Source organism: Alosa alosa, chromosome 21 (genome assembly GCF_017589495.1).
Source record: "Alosa alosa isolate M-15738 ecotype Scorff River chromosome 21, AALO_Geno_1.1, whole genome shotgun sequence".
NCBI lineage: Eukaryota > Metazoa > Chordata > Actinopteri > Clupeiformes > Clupeidae > Alosa > Alosa alosa.
The window spans coordinates 29,980,283-29,989,961 of NC_063209.1; the positions used below are offsets into that span (position 1 = coordinate 29,980,283).

Sequence of the window (9,679 nt, forward strand, 5' to 3'; positions counted from 1 at the left end):
CAACACCACTTGTAAGTAAACTGTTCATGACCTTGAAATGATGCATTTATGGGAGGGCGAGGGAAAAGTGGGAGACACAGGGGAGAAGTGCTAATAGCGATTGATTAGGTGCTCCACCATATATGAAAACAGCGCACGTCTGTTTTGCAGTGGAAAACTTAAATCTGAATTCCGGACTTTAGATCATCTTTAGATGCTCCCCTGGAGGAAGGCGAGGTGGGGGCCCAAGCGGAGGAGGAGGAGGAGGAGGACGTTGGCGAAAAGACAAAAGTGCAAAGTAATAGAATTTTAATCAAATTAAATGATTTAAATATGTGATTAATCATAATTAACTATAGGAATTCAGCGATTGATTGTGATTTAATTTTTTAATCGTTTGACAGCTCTAATCTACTAGCTAAAAATGCAAACAATGCCAATCAGCTAGCTAAAAATGCTATTTTTCTAATGAATTTGTTTTCTGTTTTCAGTCATGACTCCAACAACAGCATGACAGAGTGCCCAGTGTGTGGCCGTGTCCATGTCCTACCACCTGACCACTGGGCACTCTGTGTTAAACATAGAGAGACCCATCCTCCTTAACATGGCGTCAGGGAGGACCCCTGGACAAGCATATCGAGGGGCACAGAGAGCTCACCAGTGTGCAGCGGAGGAAAGCCCTCAGCCTGCTGGCTCTCGAGGTCCCCCTGGAGGAAGGCGAGGGACCCCAACCCCACTGGGGGAGGGGGAGGAGGATGACGTTGATGATGAGAACTTGGCTCTTCGCCAAGAGGTTCGCAGCGTCCGCGCCCCAAGAGCGAGGCATTCTCCTCAACATCAGGAGGGAGCCTTGTCCAGCCGTGGGCTGCCAATACGAGAGGTCACGGCTGGACAAGCATATAGAGGGACACAGAGAGCTGACCCCTGCACAGCGGGCGGACCTGTTAAAGGCGGCCAAGGAGAGGAAAGCCCTCAGCCTGCTGGCGGAGCTGAGGGCCTCCAACCCTGCTGTTGCAATGGCCACAGCTCTTGATGTCCCCTTGGAGGAAGGCCAGGTGGGGGAGGCACCCCAACCCCAACAGGAGGCACCGGGGGAGGAGGAGGATGTTGGCGAAGAGACCTTGGCAGAGGAGGAGCCATCAGCCGAGGAGGAGCCAGTTGTTGAGGGGGAGGAGTCAGCAGCAGAGGAGGCGCCAGCTGCTGTGGGAAAGGAGCCATTGGAGGGGGAGGAGCCAAGTGCTGAAGGGGAGGAGTCAGCAGAGGAGGAGGCGCCAGCTGCTGTGGGAAAGGAGCCACTGGAGGGGGAGGAGCCAGTTGGGGGGGAGGAGCAGCTGCTGAGGGGGAGGAGCCACTTGGGGGGGAGGAGCCGCTGCTGAGGGGGAGGAGCCAGTTGGGGGGGAGGATCAGCTGCTGAGGGGGAGGAGCCAGTTGGGGGGGAGGAGCAGCTGCAGGTACCTACGCGCTGGTGTCTCCCTCCAATATCTGGGCAACAAGGCTGGCGGCATTTAGATAGATAGATAACAAGGCTGGCGGCATTTAGATGGCGGCATTTGGATAGATAGATAGATAACAAGGCTGGCGGCATTTAGATAGATAGATAACAAGGCTGGCGCCATTTGGATAGATAGATAGATAACAAGGCTGGCGGTATTTGGCGGGAAAGGGGCAATCTTCGAGCCTGAGGGGGATTAAATTCCCTCAGTGTATTGGTAAGATTAACCTTCTAACACTGTTCCGGTCAAAAATGACCAATTTACACATTCCCCATACAATAAATATGGCATTTTTTATTAGATTGCCTGAAGACCTTATCTTCACAAAAGGCATTTGAGCGCATACAACTGACACAGACACACAGATATATACACACTCACATGTACGCCCACTCTCTCTCTCACACACACACACAAACCCACACATGTTACACTCTCATTCAATGTGACATGACATGATAGTCACCTGATTTTTTTATGTATATTCACAGAAGAGTATCTATCTGGGTACCAGCAGTACCACGCTGGGGGGCCATGATGGGGAGGCCCTATGAAACGGCCCTCTCCAAGGCGTTGAGGGTGCGGCCCTATGAAACGGCCCTCTCCAAGGCGTTGAGGGTGCGCTCATTTTTGGGCAACAAGGCTGGCGGTATTTGGCGGGAAAGGGGCGATCTTCGACCCACTGAGGCCAAGGGGTGCTGGAGCTGCAGAGCACGAGGTGCCAGACAGAGTCCCACTGAGCGCGAGGGGCCTGATGGAGCTGCAGAGCACGAGGTGCCAGACAGAGTCCCACTGAGCGCGAGGGGCCTGATGGAGCTGCAGAGCACGAGGTGCCAGTCAGGGAACCCTGCAGAGTCCTAGGGGCCAAACAGAGAACCCTGCAGAGCACGAGGTGCCAGACAGAGAACCCTGCAGAGTCCTAGGGGCCAGACAGAGAACCCTGCAGAGCCCGAGGGGTGCTGGAGCTGCAGAGCACGAGGTGCCAGACAGAGAACCCTGCAGAGCACGAGGGGCCAGACAGAGAACCCGAGGGGCCAGACAGAGAACCCTGCAGAGCCCGAGGGGCCAGACAGAGATTTTAATTATTTAGATTAGATTAGATTAGATAGATTAGGGAGGACGCCAATACGGCGTAAGCCTTGTCCAGCTGTGGGTTGTGCTTACCACAGCTCACGGCTGGACAAGCATATAGAGGGACACCGAGAGCTGACCCCTGCGCAGCGGGCGGACCTTTTAAAGGCGGCCAAACTAAAGAAAGCCCTCGGCCTGCTGGCGGAGCTTAGGGCCACCAACCCATCTGTGCCGATGGCCACAGCTCTGGACCTCTCCTAGGAGGAAGACCAGGCGGGGGAGGCACGCCATTTCCAACGGGAGGAGGAGGCAGGGGAGAACTTGGCCTTTCGCCGAGAGGTCCAGACTTACTGGGCCAAAGTTTCGACGAGAGGACCAGCTGCAGGTACCATCCGTGCTGGTAACTCCCGCCAACTGCCCATCAACATCTGGGCAACAAGGGCTGGCGGGGCATTTGGCCGGAAAGGGGCGCTCTTCGAGCCTGAGGGGCATCAAGTTCCCTCAGTCTATTGGTAAGATTAACCTTCTAATACTGTTCCGGTCCAAAATGACCGATTTACACATTCCCTGTACAATAAATAGGGCATTTTTCATCAGATTGCCTCAAGAAGTTATCTTCACAAAAGGCATTTGAACGCATACAATTCATTGTGACACAGACACACACACCTATGAAACGGCCCTCTCCAAGGCGTCAAGAGTGAGGCCCTATGAAACGGCCCTCTCCAAGGCGTTGAGGGTGCGGCCCTATGAGACGGCCCTCTCCAAGGCGTCAAGAGTGAGGCCCTATGAAACGGTCCTCTCCAAGGCGTCAAGAGTGAGGCCCTCTCCAAGGCGTCAAGAGTGAGGCCCTATGAAACGGTCCTCTCCAAGGCGTTGAGGGTGCGGCCCTATGAAACGGTCCTCTCCAAGGCGTTGAGGGTGCGCTCATTTTTATTTTATTTGTCGGAAGGGAAAACCGACCTGTGGTCATGGCGGTTCATGGATGACCACCAAAAAATTCAGGAGTAAGTGCAGCCTTTCTAATCTATTGTTTGTAAATGGGTAGTGTAGTACACAAGCCTGACGTGAACAGCAAGTAAATTCATGCGTGGGCTTCTGCAGATGGGCGGCCCACGTGGAGGCGTCCAACCGGGCTGTGACCACAGCAGATTTTTACCTACGCAACGCCGCCCAGTTCCTCCAGTACTTCTCGGAGACGCCGCCGAGACACAGCCGCCTGTCAGCCGTGCAGGTGGTGGCGATGCGGCGTACTCTGAAGAAGGTGTTGGCGGACCTCAGAAAGAAGGTGGTCCTGAGGCAGGTGGAGGTCAAGGCGGCAAAGATGGACAGGATCATCTTTGCAAAAAACATGTTGCGCTGCCGGGAGGTGGCGAGACACAGCCGCCTGTCAGCCGTGCAGGTATTCCAGACAAAGTGATGTGTGTGTGTGAGAAGGACCCCACAACCCCGAACCGCAACCGTTTTTACGGTTACCTCGTGGCCTTTGTGGTCGCGCTCTACGGCCACCGCCCAGGAGTCCTAGGTAACATTCACTCTTTCTTAACATATTCAGGTATCCTTTGCAAAGGCCTGGAGATGCACGGCAGTAACAATGCTAGCAATGCTAATCTGGTACCTAAAATGCTAACAATGCTATTTTTGTAATGAATTTCTTGTCTATTTTCAGTCATGACGACAATGAATGAGTGTTCAGTGTGTGGCCGCGTCTACACGGCCATGTCCTATCACTTGGTCACACGGCATTTGGTGATAAACACAGAGGAGCGGGCGATTCTGCTAAACTTGGCGTCAGGGAGGACGCCAATAAGGAGTGACCCTTGTCCAGCTGTGGGCTGTGCATACCACAGCTCACAGCTGGACAAGCACTTAAAGGGCCACTCAGAGCTGACCCCTGCGCAGCGTGCGCGACTTTTGAAGTCGGCCAAGGAGAGGAAATCCCTCAGACTGCTGGCAGATCTGAGGGCCACCAACCCGTCTGTGCCAATGGCCACAGCGCTGGACCTCGCCCAGGAGGAAGGCCAGGTGGGGGAGGCACCCCAACCCCAACAGGAGGCACCGGGGGAGGAGGAGGATGTTGGCGAAGAGACCTGGGCTCTTAGCCAAGAGGTCCGCAGTGTCCGGGCCAAAGTGGCGACGTGAGTACATTTTAATTGTTATATTTGTTAATTCAATGCAGTTCTGGCCTGTTGGGAAATGTTGGGGAAACCCCTATCGCAAATGTGAAAAGTGTAATGAGATTACTAGTTTTACTCTTTGAAAGGCTGACTCGGGCACTGGCGAGTGCCCGGCGGTGGGGGAGGCTGCAATCCTTGCATCTCAGGCGGGCCACCGGGCCCCCATCTTTGCCTCCCCTGATGGCTGGACAGGGGAGGCGGAAGGCCCTCGGGCTGCGGTGAGTGAAGCTGGAAAGTTACTGATGTAGAGTAATGTAGTGCAGCACCGAGTACCAGAATAACCCTCTTTTCTCTGTGTGTTGTCATCTGTGTGTCCATTTCACTAAGGAGGCAGCAGCAGAGGAGGAGCCAGCAGAGGAGGAGGAGCCAGCTGTTTAGGGGGAGAGCAACTATTATTATCAACTAATGTTAGCTTCATGGCATGAACTTAGCTTGGCTAGCGAGTGCTAGCATTGTCCAAATGTGCATAAATAAAACCTGCTAGGCTAGCGTGTTCATTAAACCTGAATAACATAGCACTTCCTTGAGTTGACAATTACGTTTTACTTACAGGCACTGGTAGCCTGCTCCAGGCTTCAACAGCAACCTTTTTGCAAAGCCTGTGGCATTGTTCCAAAAAATAAACTGAAGCCATTTGATCCTCAAGTCTGGGTTCTTGGGCAAAATGCATTGTTGAAGTTCTATTTGTGCATAGTGCACAAGTCCGTTGACATTCAGCCATCCTTGCATAGGCCTACGGCAAGGTCTCAACTGGGCGAGCTCATGAATAGTAATGAGCCCATCAATTCCACGTCAATCTGAAGAGTTTTTGCAATTGGCCTAATTTCTCTGCTTATTTCTTTTTAGTGGCTAGAGCTGACAGAGGAGTATAAATGTCCATATTGCAGTTACACCACCAATGTCTTGTATAAGATGAGACTTCACCTGGATAACCACATGCAGCTTGCTGTGCGATTCAAAGGTAGGGTTTGTTGTGATGGATAATATTTGTATGCTTGATGTTGAGCATCAGTCCCAGATGCATATAAAGGATAATTATTGACACATTGTTGATTTATTTTGTTTAATTATTTGTTTAATAAGACGTAGGCAGTCGATGCCCTTACATATAGGTCTAGGTGGTACATCCATTACATTCTATGATTATTAGATTTCCTGAAGACATTCATGTTTTACAGGGGTTTTCATCTGTAAATGTAGCCGGGCTTGCCGGACGTCTGCCCATTTTCACTGCATTCAGTGCAATGCCACAATCATATGAAAGGACCAGTTTCTACTGCATATTAACAGTCACCAATCACCACCCCGTGCACCAGCCGCCACCATCACAGTCTCCAGGTCCTGCACCAGCCGCCACCATCACACAGTCTCCAGGTCCTGCACCAGCCGCCACCATCACACAGTCTCCAGCCTCTGCACCAGCCGCCACCATCACACAGTCTCCAGGTCCTGCACCAGCCGCCACCATCACACAGTCTCCAGCCTCCGCAGTTCCACCGCCTCCACCTCCTCTCATTCGCAAGAACAGAGAAACAGTAATGTGTCCACACTGTAGTCAAGTTGTCAACAGGAGAAATTTGCGAGTACATCTCCTGAGAAAAAAAAGGTGGAGGAAATTTAAACCTACCCTGCCTACTGATGACACCATCATCCTGGAAAAGGACAGGAAGGAGGCAGGAGGCAGTCCAGTTTTTTGTTTATGAGTTAATGCTTTAATTTCATTGTTTGTTATTATCACGTTATTAAAGTTTGTTGTAAAAAGTATTAGCTTGTGTCCGACCTCTTTCTAATAGGGTCGGCATCGTTTACGGTCGGAACTACGACGGTATCTGATCGTCTTCGAACCTCCAACTTTCGTTCTTGATTAATGAAAACATTCTTGGCAAATGCTTTCGCTTTCGTCCGTCTTGCGCAGGTCCAAGAACCTCTAGCGTCACCTCTAGCGGCGCAATACCAAGGCCCGGACGTCCCTTTTAATCATGGCCCTGGTTCCGAAAACCCACAAAATAGAACGGGAGTCCTATTCCATTATTCCTAGCTGTGGCCCCGTCGGACACCCAGCATAGGGCATCCAGGGAGCACCAGGAGGCAGGGGTACGACAGACGGAGGCACACCTCGCGGTGGACTGCCTGCCCACTCCTGAAATCCAACTACGAGCTTTTTAACTACAGCAACTTTAATATACAGCACGCCTATGCCCTGGGATTCTAGACATTATTCTAGACGCTAGACATTTTATTAAATAACATTTTAATAGCCTACCTTAACACCAGAGAATTACAATTTAATATATCTGTATTATTTTCTATCCTGATATTAGAAGATTTTACTGAATGTCTGATATTTATGACAGCACACTTTCTGTAGATTAGCCTATAGCTTAGGCCTACTAATTTTATTACAACTCTACCTCTTTAATTCAGCTGTCTGGTTGAAGCCTGGAAATATGTGACCCTGCAAGGCGAAACCAGTCACTTCGGTAAAATGGACTAAATTAAGTTATTGTGCTCACACGTCACGGCCAAACGTTAGCGATTGGTTATGGCAAATCCAGAGTGGCTCTGGGCGGATTCAATAGTTTTAAAGATGCCCTGCCACACGTATTTCATTACTTTGTGGTAATGTCTGAAGTTCTACCATGGACTCTGTAACATTTTTTGTGGAAAACATGCCTTGGTTACCTTGTTTCAAGCCATTCTAGTGTGATATTGAAAGCCTGTATGAAGCTCGATTCGCGCCAGTTCTCATTAATATTCAACGAGCTAAGCTGCTTGACTCTGATTGGCTAACAGCTAGTAGGTTTCGTCCATAACATGACAGCCATTATCAACTGGCCATGATGTGTGATCTCCTTTGTATCTCAAGAACCATTTATGGTTGATGCCTTTTATGTTCTTTTCAGCGTTTTCCTTTACAACCTCCTCCAAGGGTGTCATTACCCTGGTTGCCATCCTCCTTTTCTTCCCTTAAATAGTCGCTAAAAGTGGGCAAGTCATCTCCTCTCACTCGAGGGGTGTATCCCTCTTCTCCTTCCCTAGGGCAGCAGAACCAAAGATAGTGCTCCTCAAAGCGCCTGTCTCATTCCCTTTGACACCTGTTCTGGTCCTTTTCTTCCCAGTCCAGGCGGAGGTCGCTAACTGTATATAGCAGTGTATATAGCACTGCGTCTCTCACGTCCCCCCAATCTTCAAGGACGGCGGGGAGCTCGCCTCTTCCTCCTTCAAATCCCTCTCCCTTGTCGTTTACAGCGATTACTCCCCACCCGCTATTTCCGTCTTCAGTGACCTTTATTGTCCACGTTTCTTTTATTTCTGGTTCGTCTAACGTCTCGCCCTCCTCACTGGTCGTGGCTTGGGGCTGTGGCTCCTCCTGTACCTCTCCCTGTAGAGTGTGGGGATTCCAGTCGGCTATCAAGTCGATTGCTGTAAAGTCTATGTCGCTTCGGTTCCGGCACCTGTGTCTACCAGTCCCTCCAGGAATTTGCGATGTTGCGATCGCAACAATTAACGCAAATTCAGCAAATCCTTGTGAATTCTGGGCGACCTCGCAATTTTGTCCAAACACTGCAACTTTTTCGCAAATTTGACCAATCATCATGGTTTTCCCGTAAAATTTCACCTGCCACATCAGTCCTTCGCGCAGAATATTGACTCAGATGCCACACTCACTTCTGCAGACACCAGAGACTGCCCTATAACTTGTTCACTCCTCTGTAGTTTTGATGACAATAAATAGAAGGCTAACGTTAATGATCTGCTTAACTTGCATCTGTCATCTCAACCTAGTGTTGCTAACCTGCCTAAGCTATGAAAGTAAGTTAATTAAGGCCTACTTGGTTTACTGACATTTGAGTAGGCTACAATATGCAACCCATTGGCAAACGTTTACACCTGGAGATGTCCTTTTAGCTCGTGTCTTGTTTGCTAGCTTGTGGGCTCAGTTTGTGTAGTGCAGTGCTACCAAAATCATAGAAATGAATAACATTGTAAGACATTTACCTCTTCTATGATCCAAGAATGATTTCATACAAGTTCTTTTTTAACATTTATTTTAACTAATGACATAGAAAACATCCCGAATTCTATCCACATATTGTAATGCACTATGCAAAAAGTTATTTCCAATCGTAGCCGAACACAGTGAGATGGAAGTGTTCCAATCCACTTAGATTTGTTATTACGCTACTCTCACGTCCTTAAAGTTGTAGGCAGTCAATTAGACATACACACCACCAATGTAATAACACTAAAGAAAAGTGTAGTCTAATAGTTTAAATCAATATGAAATTACTAGATTCTTAGTTGGCTATTAGTAATTATGCAAGTCACAGAATATGAATTATTAAAAAGATATGAACTTAATATGAATTACAACATATATGAATGTATTGAAACATATGACATTATGCCATCTCATAGGGGGCTGTCTTTTTTGAATAGTTCTACGAAAGGTTATACTGCTTTGTGAATTACCCTAGTCAAAGTAACCCTTACTATGTACCTTTACTTATCCTTTTTAATAAGCATCAAGATGATCAGTGTAATTTTGGTCTTACTAACCTTAATTACCCTCAATTAAAAAATAATAATTTCAACTATTTTTGCAATTTTCACTTCCTCTCGCAATTTCTTCGCAACAAACAGCTAAAAACACCACAACTTCCATCGCAATTTTTGGGTCCTTAATTTTAATAATGTCTTTTTCACTCGAAACTACCTTTTAACCTTTTATTTTGTTTTCAACAGAGTACATTTATTAGCTTTTATTTTCTCTTTATTTCATTGAAGCAGGTACAAAACTTTTATTTTTAGCAGAAATTAGCAGATTACAAGTTTTACTATTTAGCTAAGCAGTTATTGTGGAGGTTTTGCAGCAGTACCCTTCCCTGTGGATCTCCCTAATCTCATCCCATAATCTCATCTCCCTAATCTCATCCCATAATCTCATCTCCCTAATCT

At 48.4% G+C, this 9,679-nt stretch overlaps 1 protein-coding gene across 1 annotated transcript; it reads left to right on the forward strand.

The window, feature by feature from the left end:
* The first annotated feature begins 1,876 nt into the window (after positions 1–1,876).
* LOC125286159 lies at positions 1,877–6,449 on the forward strand. Its single transcript, XM_048230924.1, has 7 exons — positions 1,877–3,550; positions 3,648–3,945; positions 3,981–4,068; positions 4,213–4,681; positions 4,807–4,938; positions 5,567–5,681; positions 5,899–6,449. The coding sequence occupies exons 1-6, from the start codon at positions 3,525–3,527 to the stop codon at positions 5,571–5,573; spliced, it is 1,020 nt and encodes a 339-aa protein (XP_048086881.1). The 5' UTR covers positions 1,877–3,524; the 3' UTR covers positions 5,574–5,681; positions 5,899–6,449.
* The last annotated feature ends 3,230 nt before the right edge of the window (positions 6,450–9,679 follow it).

Excerpts from the sequence above, each read along its gene's own strand:
- LOC125286159 (XM_048230924.1), top strand. The coding sequence starts at position 3,525 with ATGGATGACCACCAAAAAATTCAGGA. Across the intron at positions 3,946-3,980 it reads GCCGCCTGTCAGCCGTGCAG|GACCCCACAACCCCGAACCG; the intron begins GTATTCCAGACA and ends GTGTGTGAGAAG. Across the intron at positions 4,069-4,212 it reads CCACCGCCCAGGAGTCCTAG|TCATGACGACAATGAATGAG; the intron begins GTAACATTCACT and ends GTCTATTTTCAG.